This window comes from Xiphias gladius, chromosome 15, assembly GCF_016859285.1.
Source record: "Xiphias gladius isolate SHS-SW01 ecotype Sanya breed wild chromosome 15, ASM1685928v1, whole genome shotgun sequence".
NCBI classification, from domain to species: Eukaryota; Metazoa; Chordata; class Actinopteri; order Istiophoriformes; family Xiphiidae; genus Xiphias; species Xiphias gladius.
The window spans coordinates 29,703,092-29,726,062 of NC_053414.1; the positions used below are offsets into that span (position 1 = coordinate 29,703,092).

Below are 22,971 nucleotides of genomic sequence, written 5' to 3' on the forward strand. Positions count from 1 at the left end.
TCTCAAATATAACTGCTCATCAGAAGTTATTCAAACGTCTGTGTTTATAATAGCATATCCCTCTGATATGTACAGCATATTCAAGACAGTGCCTTTTTGATCTTGGAAATGCATTAAAATTACACACAAAATAATCTGAATTATGAAAGAGGCATGCAAACCGACCAGTATTTGTCTCTATGTAGCCTACCTGAAAATATACCCAGACCACTTTCTACTGTGTGTGTAAAATAACAGCCATCTCTGAGGGTGTAACACAGCTGTACAGCACTCTCTTGTGGCTGCAGGAGGAGCATCAACACCTACAGAGGATGCTTTTAATTAATCTATTAACATGAGATTTCTCAAGAGAATCCTTAAAAGGTAAAAATAACATGAAATAAAAATACGTATCTTCCACATTTTGTCTGAACACATGCTGAAACAGAGTGGCAATACTGTTGACAAAGGTGTTTTTGTTTTTTTTTGGCTCAAATACAAGCAGGAGAATGGCCACAAGCGTTGGTTCTGAATCCTCAAATACGAGAGATGGCGTAAGAGTTCAAGCACTGCGTTAAAGAAACAAAATGCTGTGAAAGTTCACAGGGTCATGTGCCGTTAATATCCTTTTTACCTGAAAGTGAATCTTTTACATCACTACTTTAACATGCAAGGGGATTAGGCTCCTAACCATGTTAGGACCAGTGATAAAGACTGCACTTTCAGTCCATCTCACTGAAACACAGCATCGCCATGACAACTCAACCTGGCCGTGCATTATCTTCAAAAACCAAAGTGTTTGTACCAATATACAAATGTGGCAATATCTTTCCCAAACTATACAAAACTGATAAATTATAAAGTTCTAACTTCTTAAATATAAACAACATCAAGTCAGTTTCCAGTACTTAGATTATATATTAGGTACAGTACATTGTACAGCTCCGTCGACATAGAGCAGAGAGCGTTCCACTTAATACACTGTACATGACCCAAAGGGCTGAAACTGGAGGTTAGACATGATCTTTGAATAAATTAATTCATAAATAAATCATGATTATGTCTTCCCAGTAACAGTGACACACATGCACACACACACACACACACACACACACACACACACACACACACACACACTCACACAAACACACAGTGCACTCGAGCTGACTCTTAAGTCCAAATCTACGACTCTTACTCTTATTCTAAAAATACTTTTGGCTTTAAGAAGTAACAACATTATACTGAGCTCAGAGACAAAAAACTCATTCTTTACTATAGCACAAGAGATCTACCGTCTGGTGGGAACTTTAACTTCAGTAGTTATATGTTTAGAGTACCTGTAGACGTCTTGCAATGATAGAATAATATCTCTAATCCATAAAGTGACAGTGCTGGATGTCAGTTCCTGGGAGATCCCTTTCTTATGTGGGTTTTATTAAAGAACAATAAAGCCCACATCTACTTGGATATGCCTGTAAAGAGACAGAAAAACAAGCAAGAACAGACTCTATATGAATAGTGTTAAATATCTGGATTCTCTCTGTCAGTGCAAAGCTAGAGTTGACTTGTGGCTAGCACAGCATGCTATGTTGGCTGGTACTGAGCACGGGAGAGATGTTGAAGCATTTTGAATGTGTTACTGGCCCACCAAATCACTAAAGTAAAACATACAATGCTGTCACTGTCATCGGATCATTCAGCTTTGCAAGACTGATCCAGTTGTGCATAAGAGAGTCCCATGTATCAACTAATATTTCTACTTATATAATCCTCAAATATATACAGAGAAAGCCAGTTTTTACTTAAAAATACCTTAATCGTGTGCTTATATCCAAACTTGTACAAAGAGTAACAAACAATCCAGCTAAAAATCGCTGTTAACGCAGGATTTCGCTCTTTCCTCCAGTCAGTCAGTCAGTTACAGTAGCAGCTTTTTCACCAACAGTAGCCTAACTGTCAGTGTTAATACAGTTAAGTTCACTCCAGCCAGCCTTTTGGTTCATTAGATGATTGGCAGCAATCACTGCTGCTGGGACTTTCGCTTCGCGCCACCTCTCCGGTCCCCAAAAACCCAAAACCTCAGGTGTCCTCTCTCATGTGTGTATTGCACCAAAACTAAATCATATAGATCTCTATTTTTCTATTTGAAAAAACATAAAGTAGGACTTGGTTCCCAGGCGCCAAGAAACTGGAAGCCAGGTTAGGTTTCCTCCGTCAGCCAGAGGAAGAAGTAGAAGAAGAAGAGGAGGGGGGAGGTCAGTGGATGTCTCGGCACATGGGAAGATTGACGAAGATGAAGACGTTGAACTCGATGAGGATGGAGAAGCACAGAAAGATGGCGTACATGGCAAGGCAGGCCAAGCCCAGTCGCCGATCCAGAGTCCATTTGTTTAAATGGACACCGAGAACCTGCAGGCGGGGAAACAGAATTAGTGAAAGAGCAAGGCGAGAGTACAATGTAGAAATAAACAGGGGGAGGAGGAGGTTAACATTGTACTGTAGCTGATGTGATATCAAAATTCGGAGAGATTAGCAACACGGCATTTAAACAGTTTCCGCTTCATGAGAACTCCTGAAGTAGTAAGAGGCTAGATAGGTGCAGGAGACTGGCGTGCCATGCCGCAAAGTTCCGAGCTGGATTCAAGAACATAGGCGTGGTTTCAGATTTGATAGGGAAGGAAGGGTGGGGTGGAATATGGAAAAGGGGGAAGATACAACAGAGGTTATGGTATGCGTAAGTCTGTATGTTTGTGATCAAAAATAGAAATATTAATTAAAATAAAAAACGATATACTGTACATTAGTTGTCTAAAAGAAATGAAAAACAATCATTGCTGATATATCATATAAATATCATTGCTGTACATATTCTACATTCAAATAATCCTTCTACATTTCTTCCTATTACTTCTCCGACTCTGTGCTTGTCTGGAGCACAGAAAGTGTGAAAAGGATTTCACTGAACCAAAATGAAGAACTGTATGTGCGTATGGTTACAAGCCAAAATGCTGGTAGTGATATTTAAGCTTTCCTGGAAGTTGGTTGGCACATTACCAGCCGTCTGTGGTTAGATTCAAAACTACGAAGATGTGCCCCTAGTCCCCAGGACTGCCAGGACGGCCCCATTCAGCAACTTGTAAATATAAACTTACTGTGAAGAATACGGAGGCTAGTAAGAGTCCAACAGAGAATATGAGACCTCTGCTGTTAAGATGGATCTGAGGAGAAAGAGGCAGAGTGTTATTCTTTGCTATATCACAGTACTTTTTTCACAGACAATAAACTGCCAGTGTCCTAAATGACCTTGAAATGCAGGTTTATAAAAAGTCTGGCCAAAAGGAAATATGGCTGAGGCCGTTGTTCTGTCCTGATACACACAGAATTACATCCTGTATTTATACAGTTGGGAGACTGACTTTAATCTGACTTTAATTTTCCCAGAGTAAAGTGATTAACTGTACAATGCCCCAACAAATACTGTGTGGGTGTTTTTGTCAACAACGGTAATCTTAAACTCCCCCGTCTCTCTGCACTGCATAATACAGACTATTGTCACTGTCCTTCATAAACACATTTCTGTTCTATTCTGGTCTGAGTCCAGCAGAATCTCCTCTGGCTGAGCTGAGAAGCACTCACGTTGGAGCCGTAGTCGATGCAGAGTGTTTGCAGCGCCCAGGGCAGGCCCAGGCCCACCAGGATGTCAAACACATTACTGCCTATGGAGTTGGAGATGGCCATGTCTCCCAGACCTGAGGCAAGGAGAGCAACACTGTCAAGGTCTGTATACAGTCTCGAGACAAGTAAATTCTGACAAGCAATATTCTGCTGCGAACAACCGCTCCTTCTCTTAACAGCGTTGTAGCAGAGTGTATTGGTATGTGTGTGCGTGTGTGTGTGTGGGTGTGTGTGTGTGCGTGTACCTTGCCGTGCCACTATAACACTGGCCATGCAGTCTGGGACGCTGGTGCCTGCTGCTAGGAAGGTGATGCCCATGATGACATCAGGTATGCCAAGAGTGAAGCCGATCACAGTCACCTGAAACCCAACCCATGTCATCTCATAATGCTGCCTTTTCTATATAGTTCATCAGTACATTCAATTAAATTAAGACTAGCACTGAACCAAGTTCCTGTATCGAATTCAATTTCAGAAGCATAACAACGTATTAAGTACCCTCAGTGTGCATATGTGATTAAAAACAAACAAACAAACAAACAAAAAAGGGACCCACTCATAAAACCAATGCTCTACTGGGTAAAAACTCCACGAGATGCTTCTCCTTTAACTTTCCTGTATTTCTACTTTCCGGTATGACGCAGATTAATGTGAAAATGGGAGCAGCTGTACCCTGGTGGAAAGTGTGGCACTCTCTGGAGACATAATGTTCAATCACTATTAACTATAGAGATCCACATCCAGACCAGGATGTGTTTTCAACATGTTAGTGAGTGAGACTGACTGGACTGACCATCCAGACCATGATGTATGAGAGACCAGCAATCCAGATGGTGGCGGTGAGGAAGGACACCATGAACCATCTCTCCCAGCGCCTCTTGGCACAGTTGGGCACGGTGAAGAACAAAAGCAGGGACAGCGGCCACATGGTCAGCCACTTCAGCTTGTTACACACTCCAGCTGGATGAAGACAGAATGACAGGATAATACAGTACATATGATGATAGCAGCAAGACAAACATTTAAGGACAACTATCGTTTTATTTTGTAATGTGATCTGTGCCGTACCTGGAACTTTGAATGGCACCAGGGGGCCTCCATTATCATCTTCTGCCTCTCTTTCCTCGTCATTCTCATTGTTCTCATTATCCTCATTTTCATTCTCTGTCTCGTTCCCAGACTCCAGTCGCTGAAGTCGGCACCTCCCGTTCAGACCCTGCTCGGCCCCGCCCATCCCATTCTCTAAGCCCCGCCTCCCTTGAGTCCTGGCCGCTGACTCCGAGTCGCCGTTGGTGATGCGGTTGACCCGAGTCTCTGTAGTGTTGATGAGTCTTTGTCTCTGGAAGTGAAAACAGCACATTAATATAGACCCCATTAAGATATCACTACAATAGTTCCTTGAACACATTTGGCAATTTTGTGTTGCTACTGTGTTGTCAGTGGTGCTTTAACAGAATCATTCTGAGTCCCAGTTAACTACTTACGTTTGCTTTAATTTTTTATTCATATAATACAAATCAGAAAGAGTCCCTTATATTTGTCTGAAGTAGAAGTTACATTTTTCTTTCCTCTTCTTTCTGTCAAACTCCCAAATTTGCGTGTTAGGTTTAGGTTTACACCCAGACTTTAGTCTGCAGCAGACAGGTGTCTGAGTGAAAATGCTGGCTGTCTTATCCAAAAGAAAATGAACATTCAGTTCAGTTCAGTTCTCCTCTGTTGAACCCAGAAAGTTTCATTTGGTTTGTAATTATGCTAAAAGTCTGGACAAAACTACTTTTCTGTTCAGGGTAGCTCTGCTGCGATTCAACTTTTTTCAATCTGAAAAAAAGTGTGGCATGTAAAACGACATAACTCAAGATCATTTACACGTGTTCGTGAGTCCATGTGTAGTTTAGTGTAAATGTACCTCATTGATAAGCATGCGAGAGGCCATGGTGAGGCGGGTTCTGGGAGAGAAATGATTGGTGATCATGATCCTCATGCCGGCCTCAGAGAAAGACAGCTGGTGGGGGTATGCAGACAGGAGCTCATCCACCATCAGCACTGACGGCTTACAGTGGAAGTTAGCTAGCGAGAAATAACAGACAATGTTCATCTGACTGCAGTGCTAACTGTTTACTGTAACCCTACATACTTTTTAAGGGTTTCACACTGTTTTTACCCTTTAGTTTTCCTACTGGATTTTTTAAATTTTGGCTGCTCGTGATAACATGAGGAATACAATTATGAACTTGCTGAAGATGTTATAGAAGAAAATTCCTCCTAAAAAGAAAAAAGTCTGTATGAAAGACAACATCTGGAATATAACATCTGTGTACCAAAAGGACAGTATTTGTCTAGATTAATGTGCATTTAAAATAATTCAAGACTAGCAAACTAATTTTCTAACCATTCATCATCTTCACCAACTCATCCTGTGCAGGGTCGCAGGGACCTGGAGCCTGTTCCAGCGCTCACCGGGTGAGAGGTGCATGACAACACGGCAGTCTATCACAGTGCTAACACATGTGGACAGATAAACAGTCACACTCACATTCTCACCGACAGGCAATTTAGAATTTACACTTCGCCTAACCTGCATGTCTGTGGACTGCTGGAAGAAAAGTGAGCACCCTGAGGAAACTCACAGAGACACAGGGAGAACAGGGAGAACATGTAGACTCCACAGGGAAAGGCCCCAGGCAGCCTGCGGGACCCAGGATGTTTTTATTGGTAGGCAACAGTGCAAACCAAAGTGCCACCCTTCATATTCCGTTCTTTAAAGTTATAGACGTGTGTGGAAAGCATATGCTGAGCTAGCTGCTGATAGTACGTATTGATATTATTTGTTGATTTGTCTCTGCATCAGTATCAACAAGTCACATTCACATATTGTTTGTATTGGCATATACTGTAGATACATTTGTTTTTAAAGTCACCAGTAAACCAGTATCCGTAACATGTTGTGGTGGGGGAAACATTCACCTACAGTGAAAGTACATGTGGTAACAGGTGAGTAGTGAAGTGCTCACTGAACCTGGAGATTTACATAGAATTAAACAGCAGCAGAAAGACAGAGTAATAATGAATAATGGATGGTAACTGTACATATATGGTCGCTGGCTAACACTTGCAGGTTTAAGTGCCTCCCCACCAACACAAAGTCGCATGTGCCAACACAAAGAGGAAGCTCTATGTTCAGGCAGAGATGACCAACAACCATGTCTGTGTACTGTAGCACTTTAACAGCTGCTGTGTGCACATTTGTGGAGCAAATGGGTGCACACAGCAGCAATGGGTGCCTTGCTTTAAACGTACATACTTTCACTTCCGCCTTGTCAAACATGTCTAGCTTGCAATATCAGGACACAGTTTCAATTTGTCCTTAGGGTTCCAGTTTTGGATATGATCTCAGCACTTTTCCAGGCCTGAAATGTAAAGTAATCAGTAATCAGTGCCCAAAGGCTCTCAGTAGTCCTCAACATGGGTTCAGTGTGAACTCCACTCTGTCACCGATACATTTCTTCTGCTGATCAGTGACTGGAACTACTGCAGCACATTAACAATGGCAGCTGTAATAGGTTCATGTGACCACTTTCCCCTAAAAGTCATACTACCTACCAACCTTGTTACGGTAGGACATGATGACAAGGTCAGAAATCACCCTGGAATTTTTTCATCTGCAAACACCGGAAAATGCAGCAGTCCAGGTCAGTGATGGTTACTGTCGGGACCATTTGTGACGTTGCACATTCAAACACATCCAGCCTGGAAGCCATCTGCTGAAACAACTGCCACCTGCCCCAGTTCTCTTCACTGCCTCCTCAGCACACCCCATGGAACAATTTAGCGGGGTCACTTGTTCTCAGTGGAGCAGTAGTCAGAGCTTCGGATGCAGAGCACGGTGACAGAGCCGGCTGTGCTAAAGAAGGTTGGAACCTTATCCAGCTTCCTGCACTGCTCTTTTTCTGTTCGTTATTATTGTGCCTCATACCTTACCTTATCTTTTACGCCAGACAAACAGCTGCAGGCATTAGAGCAATCTGTGGAAGTGCTACGTGGCCAAACGGTCCCTTCTTCACTGTTGAGGACCCAGGAGATTTCCCTTGTCGTTCTGGTGGATAGTTAGCCAAACCGATTTAGATGCAGGCAATAAATAAAGCCATGGCATGGCCAAAGGCACTGGCAATGTCCCTGGTAAGGGTTTTCTTTATACTGTGCGAGGCACTGAAAGCAACTCTCTCCCTCTAAAGGACTTATTGATTGTCTCCACTGAAACATCCAGCTGCACCAGGCTGCATGCTGCTACCATCAACTGTTCCACCTGGAGGGCTTCTGTGTTACGATACTCTACTGCGTTCTTGGAATTTAATCTGAGCAGCCACAGTGTCAATAAGCACAAGAATGCTCTAGTGATGCTGAATGGCAATTTTTCAGTTTATTCAAACTTCTCTAAAACACCTAGAGTTTGTCGTGTTTAGGGGCGACACTGACTTCCTCTCTGCAGCCGGTCTGTAGGTGTCCGCTAAGAGTTTATGGATAGAAGGGCAGAAGGTGAAACCTTATTGCTCACCATCACTATCATATAGGGGACGTTTGTCTTGACCAATAAGGGCATAAGAGATACGTTTGTGGAGCTCCATATAAAGGGAGCATAGTATGGCGGAGTATCGGCAGTGAGGATCAACCCAGGACAAGATGCACAGAACTTATTCGGTAAAGTCATCCTTGACTATCTTTTAATGGAGAAGAACAAAAATAGATGAGGAGTGGTGCCCCAGCTGCCATTATGCAAATTTCAGTGCGTCAAGATGAGCAGCTAAAAGCTGCAGAGTCCTGTTAGAGGGCAAAGCCTGTGAGAAATAGAACAGTTTCTGATACCTTTCTTGAGTAGGACTGCAGTGGCATCACATGTGACGTTATCCTCCAGATCAGTGCTTCCTGTCAGCCCATTGGCCAGATTCACAGAGCTCTTCTTTCGATGGCCAAAATAGCGATGTGCCCTGCCGTTAAACCTGACGATGACAATTCATGGAACAGCTCTTTGAAACTAAGAACAACCAATAGGTTAACATTAAGTATTAGCTGTTTCTGAGAATGACACTCACTTCATGATGAGGATGTAGACTGCATACATGAGAACCAGGACAAGAGACTCCCACCTGGCACACAAACACAAAGTCAGTAAAACATTTACAATGATTCAGCACTCTAAGAATCATATATATATATACATGTATTATTATATATATTGAGGGGTCCACAAAAAACATTACATACCAGCACACTTTCTCATCATAGATGAACTAAAAATGCAAGACAAAGGGGAGATTAGGTGAATTGATTGAAAGTTAACTGAAGGTTCAATTAGTTCTGCATTTCTGGATCTAGTCCACTAGGGGGCATGACCAATCCAGAGCTTAGAAAGCCAGAAAAAAGGTAAAAGCACTACCTTTTGGCTCATTCCATTTCATTTAAAGAAAGAACGACACTGAAAAAGCACACTGTTCTTTTTTATTCTGCAATCAGTTTCGATGTTTCCTCTGTACCATGCTGCACACGGAATATATGAAATTATGGATTAATTTGTGACTGATTTTGCTGCTGATTTTGCTGTTTTTGTGTACCTGATACAGAGGATTTTGAATGTTGTAGTTGGTCCAGGCTCAACATACTGTTGAGCTGTTTCGTCTACAACGAATGATCATGGTTTAGAGGCTGATGATATATTTGGTAAATAAAAATCTTCATCTGTAATGTACCTGACTGGACCGAAACAAACAGAGTGGAGTAATGAGCGCAGTATTTCCCTTTGAAATGTATGGAAGCAGAAGTATAATGTTGCACAAAATTCATACATACCTCTACAAAGCCGTACTTCAGTGCAATACTTGAGTAAATGTACTTAGTTACATTGTACCATTTCTCCATTTCCACTGTGCATTACATTGAGGGATAAAAGTGTCCATCTTCAAACTCAAAACTGAAGTGTTTGTTAGGATGCATACCGATGTTTTTGAGTATACATGTTTTTTGTCCCTTATCTAGTGTGAATACACTGCATACTCAAAACCTGATGTGTATTAGAATGTAATATGGATTTGAGACTTAGCTTCAGTTTCTTTAGAGACCCCTAAATACTAGATATGCATGTTTCATATAACTAAACACACTCTTTACCGCAGGATGGATTGCTGCGATTGAAAAACTGCTAAAAATACACATTTATAGTGGACGTACAGTACCTGTATGATTTTACTGACTTTTTCTATATTTACAATCCAGTCAATACTGCTGGGACAGAATGTACAAATAGGGTATGGATACTAAAGCTGAGAATCATGAACTGTACTTTCAAAATGGGCATATAGTAAGCTTTATAGTAAGTGACAGAGTAAGTATCTCTGCATATTTCTGCAATGCCCACACATTTGATCATTTGTTCTGTGTATTTTCATGTGAGTGTATCAGCTCTTACCGCGATGAGGGCCGTGATAGAAAATGTGTAATAAATGGAATCTCGGAGTAGAGCCCAATGTGAGAGTTTCACTGCCTGCAAGGGAAAAAGCAAAACAGAGATAAGCACAGTTCACGCCTCTGACATCATTACCATACTAATGTAAACAGACGAGCTCTCAAGTTAACCTCCTGAATCACAGTCAGCGGAAAAGCCAACTGCAAGGTAACATCCTACGTAGAAAAAGGTGCCAGTGTGTTTATCGACTTTATGTAATCAAATGCAATGCATGAGCCCACAATGCAGTGACTAACACTGGAACATTCTCCCACACAGCGCTCACACTGTATACATAAGTGGAGGGTCAGAAATCACATCTTGAATGTGCCACTCCCAGCTGTGGAACCGTTTGCTGCTGCGAGGCAGAGGGCAACGTTAGAGCAAAACAAAGCTGGAAATGTTTGCTTGTACTCTGTTTCACTGTACAATAGTTCTTTGTAGAAGGAACCTGCCACGAACAGCCACCCAAAGGTATAAAACAGTAATGACGTGCATTGCTAGGCTTGAGGATGATTTTGCCGCACCCCATCCCTCCAAGCCCCGTTACACCGCCTGCCCTTCTCCCTCATTATTTAAACTATGATTACGTAATTCACAATCTGGGATTGCATCACTGCTTGGAGTCCAGTGCGTATATTTTTCAGAGCGAGGGGCTTATTCTTGTTCTCCGCTCATTTCCATGTCCCTGGCATATCAGATGGCATCAGAGAGAGCCTGCACTATATTATGTTATCTTTGTATCTCATGCACAGCACCATGGACGCAAAGCAGAAAACAGATATAAACTATCTATTGTGTTTATCCTAACGTGGTGTTGTACATGTGGCTGGTTAAGCAAAAGCAAACAAAAAATATTTCTGGAAAAATCTTCTTGTGTACTTGTGGAAGAATTTTCTACAAACAAATGTGCGAGTGAAAAGAATAAACCATGATCAGTGTAGTTTCTAGTCTGAGGATGGTTGTGGCATGAAACATATTAATCTTAAACTTTCTAATGTGACACATGAAAGTCATATGAAAGAAGAGACAAATCAGACTATACTGAAACTCAAGAAAAGATGATAAGAGCAGTAGCAAAGAATTTAGGTATATGTAAGACCAGCAGTTACCAGAGTCCCTTAAGGAAGGGCTGAGGATGCAGAAAGATTTGCCCATTTCCATTTTTTATTTTACTATCTTAATAAACCCATTAAAACATTGAAAAAAAGGCATAAACCTTTAAATCACCCAATCAAAGTCCTTGTTGAATATGTACTTATGTCACAGCTAAGAGTGAGGACAGTATAACTCACGTATGCAGACTGTCCTGGTAACACATGGTAGCACTTTCTGGATTCCTTGTTTTTCAGGTGCAAAGCAGTCAGAAATAGTGAGAGGAAGCAATGGGCGTATTTGTCACTTTGGGCTGAGCATAGATTTTGGTTTATTCATGCATGTTGGAATCATGCATGAATAAATCAACAGGGTGTACATGTGTCCTGCATTCTTCTGCATAAACATATGCATGCATGCAGGAGCACATTCTACCACTTTGTGTTTATGTGGCTGAATATGTAAAGGTGACATTAGGCAGCTGGTTGCACTCTGTGAAAATGCCACCAGGTCAGCGGCGGACTTGGCTGCAGTGGTGTAACGCTGCTATGACATCATACCTGCCCGGTAAAGAAGCCACACACACCGATGATGCAGAGGATGTTGAAGACGGCTGAGCCCACGATGGTCCCAACACCCACGTCACCTTTGGTAATGAAAACCCCTGGGGAGAGAATGAGCCAGCACACAACGAGTCACAACATACACACACACACAGAGAGAGCAGTGTGACTCCATACAGAGCATTATGTGAGAGATTATGTGTTGTACACTACTTGATTTATCCAGTTGCAACACAGTATCTTCAGTGCTGATAAACAGATGTCACACAACTGTCAAAACATGTATAAATAATTCCGTATTGGTCATGGATCTCTCTCTCTTTCGCTCTCTCTCTTTCTCTCTCTCTCCCTCTCTCTCACACACAAACACACACACACACACACACAAACACACATACACATAGGCGCACAAACACAGATATGGAAATTTTTTATTTTTTATTTTGAGTACAAATGGAATTAATTTTCTTTACAAATGAGGAGAATGTTGAATCTTTTAAACACAGTCTGTGTGTATAATGTGATTCTTATATAAAGGATACAGTAATGTAGTGTGATGCTCGAGTCTTTGACGTGAAAGTTTTTTATATTGTTGGTTCAGACAGATGTACAGTACTACACTGAACACACCAATGATCAGAGAAAAAAATAAAACAAAACATGTGGCCTTTACCTGTCAGCAATGCTCAGGAGCATTTTACATTAGATAACTTAAATCAGCATATTGAAAGTCACGTTTCTTGAGATGGAAGCAACACTTCCAAGCATCCATTTAAAAGGCATGCTCACTTCCTCCCTAATGCAGCTAATTTGTTGCAGCATGTATTTCATTTAGAAAAAGGAGGTAAAGAAAGGGAGGCATGGATGTAAGTTACACTATACCTATGACAGACGTGAAGAGCTCAGGAGCCGAGCTGCCGGCGGCCATAAACGTCGCACCTGCTACGTCCTCACTGAGTTGGAGACGCTGGCAGAGAACAGAAGAAGAGGCAAATATAAAGTTTATTTTTCCACAGGAAATAGCAGCTGCAGTTAGAAAATCCAGACTAGTCCAAGACACAAACAGTAGCAGATCAGTCAAAGCCTGACCTTTGACCCTTGAGCTGATCATTAAGATCCACTAAAGCTTGCACATTCTATGTGTGATTGTGTATTTTACCGCCTAATGTTAAAACTTGATGGTATGTCAGTCTGGAAGGGTCTAGTCTCCTTTTTTCCGGGAACTAAAAATACTTTGTTTAGTAGGATAAAAACAAAAATACATTTCTGTTTATCTTAAATATGGACAATATACAAAGACACAGCTATTTAAATGGGCAACCCTTAAGTTATTTAGTCACTTGCACAAAGCCTTTGCATTGAGGAAAAAAGCTATTTACAGCTTTCTTCTGCTATGCATTCCAAAATGTGTTTGACATTTTGTATATAAATATATGCTACCTGAAATTATGTATATGTACTTAGACATTATGATCAATGTCTTTCTTTTGGATTTGTATGTTTGACCAGAAGATGTGTTACTCTAGTGTATCCATATAATATATAAGCACAAAAAAACAGTAATAGTCTTCCTGTATGAAACTATAAAACCAGATGGCATGTAATCTTTTCAAGCCTTTTTTTTTTACATGTATTTATAGACTTCAGTGAGATGCAACTGAAAGCTCTGGAAAAAGCAAGTAAGTGGAGTAAAAAATTGTTTGTCACAATGGTGAAGACACTCTTCATTACCTGGGTTTTCAAATGAACCCTGAATCTAAAACATTTCTTGAATGTCCAACACAAACTTTTCAGTTTAATAACAATATTTAAATACTAATACTGTGGTTTTAATTTGAAAAGCATACTGCTTAATACCTCGCATATCTTCTCCAGGGAGGGCACAAAGTAGTCATCACAAACGAGAGCCAGGGCACAGAACATGTAAATGGTCTGTGGGGAGAGAGAGACAGAATGACAAATAATCCAGGGATCAGGGACGTTGCTTGATGTCATACATGTCATATGATAGGGTGAAATGTCCAAGCTAAGATGGACTCACTGTACTGCAAACTGTCAAAATGTAAAGCCAGCTGTGACTTATCAGATCATATGTCCAATTTGGCAAGAACATCTGCCATTGTTTATTACCTTTCATGTCTTCTCCTGCTTTTTATTCTATTTTTTTCCATTTAGATTTTATCATAGATTTCCCATGACAGATAAAACACAAGACGCTTTTTCTTCTATTTTGAACAAACGTCTTTATATCCCCTGAATGTTGCCTTAAAAAATACCTCTTTGATCTTACTGCTACATGAAATGTATATGTAAATTACCATGAAAAATAAAACAGGTCTACTAATTAAAGGATAAAGAGTCAGACATCTGATCCCATGCAAATGCCGCGCAGTACATTAACAGATCAAATATTAAAAATTCATGAATGCCATAACTGTGAGACCACACTATTTACATTTTTCAATGGGAGAGTTAGTTTTTGCTTTTATAACAAAGGCCCAGGAGGGAACGTTACTTATATTTTGCTTATTCACCTACTGATATTAACTGTCTGAATGGATGAGAAAGAACAGTGTCTGACACATGACAAAATTATATGTTGTATATTTATTCAATATATATTATTTATCCACCAGCTCCATAAATTCAGCCCTTTAGCTGTCCTCTTCATCCTTTTTTTTTTTTCCAAACATGCCCACTCCTCTGAAGTTATATGGATTTTCTCTCATCTCACTTTTCAGGTGAAGTTGTTCTTTCGGGTAATTTTATTTTTGACTTTTTCTATAGTGCCAAGTCTCTGAACTTTATAGTCTTTAATTTAATAAGCAGTGGGTTTGTTGGCTCTTTTGCAGCATGAACACTGGATTTATATTTGTTTTTAAGTTTATTTCCCCGTAACCCCCCCCCCCCAATAAAAATATATGGACGTATGTGTGAGTAGTAGGATGCTTATGCAGATTGGTCCAGTATAAATTGTTCTGCGTGAGTCCTCATTTCCCCGAATTGCTACAGCAGAGCGCAAAGTTAGCACAAGCCATAGAATCAGATTTACGGAAAATATACCAGGTTGAAATATACTAGAATTTTCCTTTAATAAATCCTTAACTTTATACAGTGTTAAACTTTGACAGTTTTGCTTTAACATAATTTGTGTGTGGTTACCAGCATAATTGATTATCTATTATCCTTCTAAAAAATTTGATTTCAGAGTAATTATTATTCATTAAGATAAATTTGCATCATATGAAAAGCAAAATAATGAATAAAATTGAATACAAATATCACTTGTGGAGAAAACGAAGAATATTGGGTCTAACACTGAGCCTTGTGGAACACCACAAGTTACCTTGAATAAAAATCCTTTCAAGTCTCCTGCAAAATATTACCGTGGTGTTACTGGTGTATTTTTTATTTCCTGGTGTATTATTGCATAAACACCCACAATGAGCACTGAGAGGAATCAGGACAGGGTGGAGATGAAAAACAGATAGCAATGATCAAGAGAGAAAATGTCACGTAGTGATGACAGCCTGTCTGGAAATGTGTGAACAAAGGAAAGGCATGAATATTCTTACACTTTGTCGTAACGAACCTTTCAAAGACCTGCTTACAGCAAGAATGACAAAGTGAATGAATAACATTTTACTGTGCACCAGCAGTTCTTATATTTCCTGTTTCTGAAAGCAGGTAAAAGTGAACTGAACTACCCAACACCTACATGAGAGCTATGACTGAGCTCACACACTGAATGATTTTCAGTATGTGTGTGTGTGTGTGTGTGTGTGTGTGTGTGTGTGTGTGTGCGTGTGTGTGTTTGTGTGTATGTGTGTGTGTGAGAAAAGTGGAGTTCTGTAAACCCAAGACCGTCAGTCACCATCAGAGGTGGAGATTTGTCATTTCAGGGCAAGAAAAAGGTCAAAGGTCATGTGTAATCCTGATGACTGGCTTTAATCTGGATTCTGATTTAGATTTGAGATGGAGGATAGGGAAAACAGCCTTTATCACTATTTCAAACCTGCTGTAGCTGGGTGTGAACAAGTGTATGCTGAATGTACATTTGTTTCCATTTTTGCATATGTTTTATGTGTGGATGTAGAAATGGAAGTCCTTAAATCTGGAGCCATGCTAGTATTTTCAGGAGCAAATCTCTTCTTCAGTATTAATGAGCGGTGCAGAAATAGAGGGGGGTCAGCAGTATAGCTCTCAAAAGAGCAACTGTTGAAAGTCAAATAATATGATGTTAAAATTCAGAAACGAAGCTCTAATACAAAGTGTTTTACAGTTTTCTGCCTTTTAGCTGAATCCAATACTAGAAACATACCTCACATGATCAATGAGAGTCACTGCAGCTTCACTTGTGGCTGAATCACAGGATAATACAAAAAAAAAAAGAAAGCAGGATCTAATCCAGCATTTAAATCAACATCACTGAACTAAGACCATATGCTGCTACTGCACAAATGCAGTAGCAATTGAACAACATAAGTTACAAGGTGACATGACATCTGTGCTGTAATTTGTATATTTATTTTTAAATAGCATTTTCAGACTTTCAAGGCCTTTTATATTTAACCAGAAATTAGCAAGAAAATAAGTATTTACAAGTACTCTCTGATTGACAGTACAGGGGGACAGCTGCAGGTTAAAAGAGGGCTGCTAGTAGATTCAACAGCCATATTGTGAATTTTCAGAAGTTTTTTATTCATTTAGTTATTTATTTTTATTTAGCTTCCTAAAGTAAGGCTTTGTGTCTTTCTATATTTAACATGTAAAAGAAGGAAAAGAATCAGGTAAAAGTCCCAAGCCAAGACAGGTTAGGCCGAAGTCAAGACACGAGTCAGGACCAATGTAGGATGCTTTTAAATGTTTAAATTTGTGAATTTTCTGCTTTTCTCTGTTTTACATATGTCATTTTTATCATTGTAAATGGAATATCTTTATCTTTAGGACTGTTGGCCTGACAAAATAAGACATTTGAAGATGTTACTTTGGGCTCTGAGAAACTGGGCTGGAAAATTTTTTCACTTTTTTTCCTAACCTTTATTAACTAAACAATTAATCAATTATTAAATAAAATCAACAGATTAATTTGGAAAAATAATCCTTACTCAACGTCCACTTACTGGCTTTTTCTGGAGCTTTTAACTGCATTTCGCTGTCTTCATCAGCAGTTGAAATTTCGCTATTTGCTGATATGGCTAAGGAGATCCGGTAAAAAGCTCTGGAAAAAGGTAGTAAGATGACTTTGAGTTAAAGTAAGTTTACTTACTGTTCCCAAGGTTGAGAATAAACTTTAACAGAGTACTAATTTAAACTAGTTTAATTTAAATTTAAAGTAGTCTGGCCCATTTCGTGTCTGAATTCTCACTATCATTTAAAAATGGAAAAGTGGGAAAGTATGACAGCATTACAACTATACAGTCTACTAGGACTGTAGGTATTAGCCCTGACTGCCCTTCCTAAAACTACAGAGCATCCTGTTCTCTCAAGGCAAAGTACAATAACCACCATTATTTTGAAGGTTAGACATCAAAGGCACATAGCTGGTGACGATATACAAAATTTTTTGCTTTTTTAAATATCCAAGCATACTAAAAAAGGTTACTTTTATTTGCGCTTCTCCTGCAGGAAAAAGCTAACTCAGAGGGTGGGTGCTCTGTAAGTAGTGACATTGCCCATAATGTCAGACATGTACTGGCAAAATGCTTCATTTGGTAGGTCTTAGTGCTCTGTTTATGCACAGCAAGGTTCCCTGGAGATGCTGCTCTGCTTGCATGACCTTCCATTACAGTCAACCCCTACGAGACTATCAGCAACAGCCCAACACAACATGGGTCATCATGTACTAGAACATTCTGAATGCTTTGTGCCAGTCATATTTGAGTGACAGCAGAGGGCTCCTTCGTAGCCTTAACTTTGTGTATTGAACCCTGCTGGGCCACGCTGGAGAGGCCAGTGTGGCAGTTCATGCGTGTGCTGAACCGGTGACATGCTGCTGCAAAGGAGAGGAGAGGACTGGGACTGGCATCATGCTGCAGATCCAGATGAGGGGATGAAATATCTAGCACCATTTGTTTAGCCTTGCTTTGGGTGATAACAACAATTATCGTATGACTTAATAAAAAACCTGACAGGTACTGAGAAAGATTTTGTCATTTTGTTTGGATTTTGATGCTGCAGTTGATATTACTTTAAAGGGGAACTCCACCAATTTTACAATCATAGTCTGTTTTCAGGTGTTGGAGAGTCGTTGTATATAGCTTTTTGTAGCCCTAGAGGGAGCTGTGTGAAGTCTGATAAATTGCCTCAAGTGATATAATTTGAGTTATCTTCGAGCATTACCGCACCTCTGTAGCACACTCCTACTCTCTGCTTGAGGGAGCTGCGTAAAGCTACATCAGTGTATTAGCCGCTGCTATCATAACAAACCCGATTTTCCAACCGAACTGTCAGTGGTCTAGTTGCATTGTAGGTAATGTAGGGGCCAGGTTTTGACAAGGAAGAAGAATAACATTTAACAATGTTACAGGAGTGTGGTGCTCTATCAGGGCATGTGTACTTTTAAAGAATATGGTTGGTGCTTTTCTTTATCTTTATAGAATTGTGAACAAATCCCATGGTTAGACAAAAACCAACAATGTATTAGTCCTCCTCTCTATACTCTCTTATTTTCCTACATCCTTACTGTGGCTCACAGCCCCAACCATTTGATTCCCACTGAAGATGTAAATCTTTACAATTGGGTCATAATTATAAAATTTGACTTATTAAAACAAGCTCGGTAATGTCCTCAAATAGCTAGGAACTGTAGTTTTCAGCAAATGTTAATAAAACAGGAATAAATAGTGCATTTGTTTGGGATTATTTCCGGTCATGGATTAATACACATTTGTTGCTCTAGTAAGTATTTGTGCCAGCAGGTCCGTGTATTTGGGAACTACTCAAACTCAAAATAAACTACAGTGGCTATGTTCGTGTTAATGAAAGCAACGGTGCGGCTCAGTGATGTATTTTTAATAGTTTTTGACAGACACTGTAGTTGTACGGCACAGAGGAATACTGTTAATAGGATCAATTCATTGTATGCCTTGGGGTTTTTTTTATGGGATTTGTTGACAGTAAGGTAAAGGTAGAATACTGCCAGACTAATCCTTTAAAGTGTGATGTAAAAGTGTTCTGCAAAAACAGTAAAAGGTCATTAGTTTATTTAGACACAGTCTGACATGTTGACATACATGCACATCAATGCAGAGTAGTAAAGGTGAAGGCAAACTTACACACAGGACATGTAGTGCCACAGCTCCTTCTGTTCGCTCTTTGTTTGTGAACAGGTCTGTAGGGAACTCATGTAGAGCTGGAAGGGACAAAAACATGGGGTTAGAACAGTTCATATACGGCATGTGAGTTGGTGTGTATGTATGTGTGTTACAGGGAACATATTTCCAATGCGCGGAAGAGAGGTCAACCCTATGAGAACAGAAACCCATTGAACTTGTGTGTACTGACAAAGAGCCTCACCCAGAGAGTACCTTCCCCAAGTGTGTGTGACATTCTCACTGTGCCCTTCCAAGGACTGTGTATAATTCCTCAGAGAGCAACTAGAGAATAGGGAAATAGAAAAAGTGATTGTAGGGAGACAAAGTGAGGGCAAAGAGGAGAGAGAGCACAGCCAAAATAGAGCGAGGGATATTTAGGGTACGTAGGATGGGAAGTAGGATGAAGAGGAAATGGAGAGTGAAAAGGTGGTGGGAGTTTTTGCAAACTCTACTATTCTGCATGGAAATAAGAGCACAATTGAGCAAGAATGTGCAACTGTGTGCTAGGGGAAGATGAAAGAAAAGTGGAAAGTTGGCAGGGGGTGTGAAGGAAAACAGAAAGAGGTGAAAAAGAAGGGGTCTGGCTTTAAAAGGTGGCTGGAGTTATTTCACCCCCTTGCCTTTGCTTTTGACTCCCCCTCTCTCCCAGCCCAACAGTCCCTCCTTGACTGCCAAGACCAGTGATAGGCGCTTGGCTGCCAGAGAACCTTTGCCTCTTGTCCGTCAAGCATCAATTCGCCAGTCATCGTCTCCGCCCACACAAATCAGGAGCCCACTTACAGGCCACTCTTGACATCTGTTACATATTTCAGCACCTACACTGTTCTCTGGGAAAGACAAGCCAGGCACCAGGCAGAGAGTTGGGCTAATGCTAATGATTGCTAGCATTTGGTGCAACAAATGGCAACATCAGAATTAGAAATATTTTATTGAACAGCCCAGTAAACATAGAAGAACTGTCTTGGAGATCCTGGTGAAGAGCTCCATAGTACTTAGGCAAAAACAACGCAAGAATGACAACCATATAATATGTTTACAGACTTTGGAAGACATACATCTAACCAGAGATGTTGATAATTCAGAGGTGTACGCCAACAACATGCTACTAACTGAAACATGCTACTTATTCAGCATGGTTCTATGGGAATGCTGAATATTGTGTGAAAGTGAGTGTTTGGTTCTGTGTTGATTGTGACACTTTTTTAGGCAGGAGGAGATCTTGATCTCCTGAGATAAAGGGCAAATAAATAAATAAATAAAATCCCAGGGCATTTCATGCAGACAACATGAGATTAATATAAGATGGTTTAACTGTTTATGAAAAGCAAGTGCAATTACTGACAGATCATTATCAACAACACGCTTGGCAGAACAAGCCAAATGTTCACAGCAGGAGTTTGAAGTGATGAAAAAATAAAAAAGTCAATTTTAATGAAGCGAAGCACAGTGTGCTATGAGCTAAATATGAACATCAGCATGCTAACACACTCACAGAGACTCTAATTTGGTTGTCCCTTTTCAGATTTATTGCATTGATCACATTTAAATCCCAATTTGTTGGAATGTAACAGAGGCAGCAGGTTGATTACCAAGCCTTGTTGCGTTTCTTACTAACATGTCAGCATATTAAGAATTGTCAACTAGTAGGCCTACTAACCACATATGACACTTGTTTTGCACCTATTTGGCCTAAAACCAAAGCACTGAACAAAGTTAAGTTTTGACTTGATGAAAAGTAAAGGGATCACCACAGTTATTGCAATTCATCCTGAGGGATCATCAATGTCTGCACCAAATTTCATGGCAATCCATCCAATAGTTGATACATAGAGATAACTGGACTAAGTTGGACCAATTGAAAAGACTGACATTGCCATCCCTAGAGTCATAGACTGCTGGTGTGCCTACAACTTCCAGTTAAAGGTTTGAATCACAAACATCAAGGTTACATTGTATGCTTCTTAGAGAGCGTAGGATGCCCCGTGCATCATTCACAGTCACTGGAGAGGCAGGTAGGCTAACCATAAGTGGGAGAAAGAATGAATGAATGAACCAATTTATGTGTTAGGAATGGTTGAGTAGTTTATCATTTCACCTCCTCTTAGTCTTATTTCAGTTTCAACTCCTTCACAACATGTTGCAGAGAGAAAATATGAGTAGAAAGAATAGTTCCCTACTGTTTTCTCCCACTCTCCCCCCTTTCTGTACCCTGTTGACTATTTGCATCTACAGTATCTCGCTGTGTTTGAGTGGCTGCAGTCCTCCTCTGAACTGTTCCACTGCTATAACTTCTTAAGCTTAACACAATGCAGAGTAGCCTGTAAAAAGCCACAGAGGATACAGAGCAGGAGAGCAGACAGCCATCTCACAGCGACAGCTGGATGTGTTTAATACTGTTGCAAGCCAGTGTTAGCTAGCTCAAACTAAGTCCAGCCAAAATGCCAGGCTATTGTGTGAAGTGAAAGAATAAGCAGCTCTCATGAAGGGAATTAGGGCCAAATGTATATGTGAAAAATGCCATCAAAATCAAAAAATAAAAATAAATAAAAATAAGAGTGAAAGACAAGACCAAAAAAGAACTCAAAACAATCAAACAAAATGATCAGAATGATGAAGCCGACTGTCTCCTGAAGTACTCAAAGAGCCTGCAGATAAAAGCCATACTGCTAATTACTATCCCAAGAAGCATGAAGCCCAATTTCCCACCAGAGGTAAGTACATGTGCGGATGCAATGCAGAACCACACACTCCCAGAAGAAACCCACTGAACCTTCATGTAAACAAGGTGTTTAATGTACATCAAGACTGAAAGGTTCCACCTCACAGCACCCAGCTCCTTCTAAGTCTGAATCAGAAACATATACTCACCATGTCTCACCGGTATGTAGATATATTGAAACATACAGAACTATAAACTTACCGGATATTTTCCGGTTTATTACTCAGGTCTTATTTTTTTAGTTTTGGTCATTGTTTAAGACCAAAGTGACTGACCGTTTACCAACACCCCAGATTTAGCCTAATGTTAGCATCTCTGTCGTGCCATTTATTGGAGTTGGAGAAGTTTACACTCCAGCCAAACTCGTTCGAGACAGCTTTACACTCGCTAAACGTTGGTTAAAACTAACCCTAAAAGCCCTTTCTATTGTCATGTTAAAAGTGAAGCATTCAGTCTGAAAAAACAAACAATAAAACATGAATCTAACCTCTGTCTTGCTTGTCCAAGTATGTAAGCTAACAGGGTTTGTTAGAATTAAATAAGAGTGATTTTACATTTTTGCTTATCCTACTTTTAATACCAGGATTAACTAGCTCTACACAGAAATACAAGAACGATATGCTGTTTCTTGATTTCCTACATGGATCATCAACTGGTAAGGAAGATGACTTTTTGCCTGGGACATGTTGCCTTTGCCTCAGTCTTTTAGCATGATTTCATGTATATAGCTATCCAGTGCATACTTAAGACCCTGTTCACAGGGTTCTTGGTTTTTAAACAATTTACTACCAAATCCGTCCATCCATCCAGCCAGCCATTTACTAGCACTTATCCAGAGGTGGGTCGGGGTGGCAGCAGGTTAAGCAAAGTAGTCCAGACTCCCCTCTCTCCGGGAATGCTTTCCAGTTCTTCCTGGGGGACTCCGAGGCCAGATGAGATATGTAGTCTCTCCAGTGTGTTCTGGGTCTACTCCAGGGACTCCTACCAGTTGGATGTGCCCGGAAAGCCTCCAGAGGAAGGTGCCCAGAAGGCATCCTGATCAGATACCCAAACCACCTCAACTGGCCCCTTTCAACAGGAAGGAGCAGCAGCTCTACTGTGTGCTCCTTCCCTCCATTTTACCCTCACTCG

General features: G+C 40.4%; 1 protein-coding gene across 2 annotated transcripts in view; it reads right to left on the reverse strand.

The window, feature by feature from the left end:
• Positions 1-2,143: 2,143 nt before the first annotated feature.
• The window catches only part of LOC120800318 (sodium/potassium/calcium exchanger 3-like), a 47,571-nt gene continuing 26,743 nt past the window's right edge, over positions 2,144-22,971 (reverse strand). For both annotated transcript variants that reach the window (XM_040146336.1, XM_040146337.1), the window contains 15 exons: positions 19,083-19,159; positions 13,663-13,737; positions 12,688-12,772; positions 11,803-11,906; positions 10,112-10,186; positions 8,914-8,939; positions 8,742-8,795; positions 8,515-8,648; positions 5,561-5,721; positions 4,723-4,993; positions 4,448-4,614; positions 3,900-4,014; positions 3,616-3,728; positions 3,132-3,197; positions 2,144-2,388 (listed from right to left, as the gene is read on the reverse strand). In XM_040146336.1, coding sequence (XP_040002270.1) covers positions 2,236-2,388; positions 3,132-3,197; positions 3,616-3,728; positions 3,900-4,014; positions 4,448-4,614; positions 4,723-4,993; positions 5,561-5,721; positions 8,515-8,648; positions 8,742-8,795; positions 8,914-8,939; positions 10,112-10,186; positions 11,803-11,906; positions 12,688-12,772; positions 13,663-13,737; positions 19,083-19,159 — 1,676 coding nt within the window. In that variant the 3' untranslated portion in view covers positions 2,144-2,235. The remainder of the gene's footprint in view (positions 2,389-3,131; positions 3,198-3,615; positions 3,729-3,899; positions 4,015-4,447; positions 4,615-4,722; positions 4,994-5,560; positions 5,722-8,514; positions 8,649-8,741; positions 8,796-8,913; positions 8,940-10,111; positions 10,187-11,802; positions 11,907-12,687; positions 12,773-13,662; positions 13,738-19,082; positions 19,160-22,971) is intronic.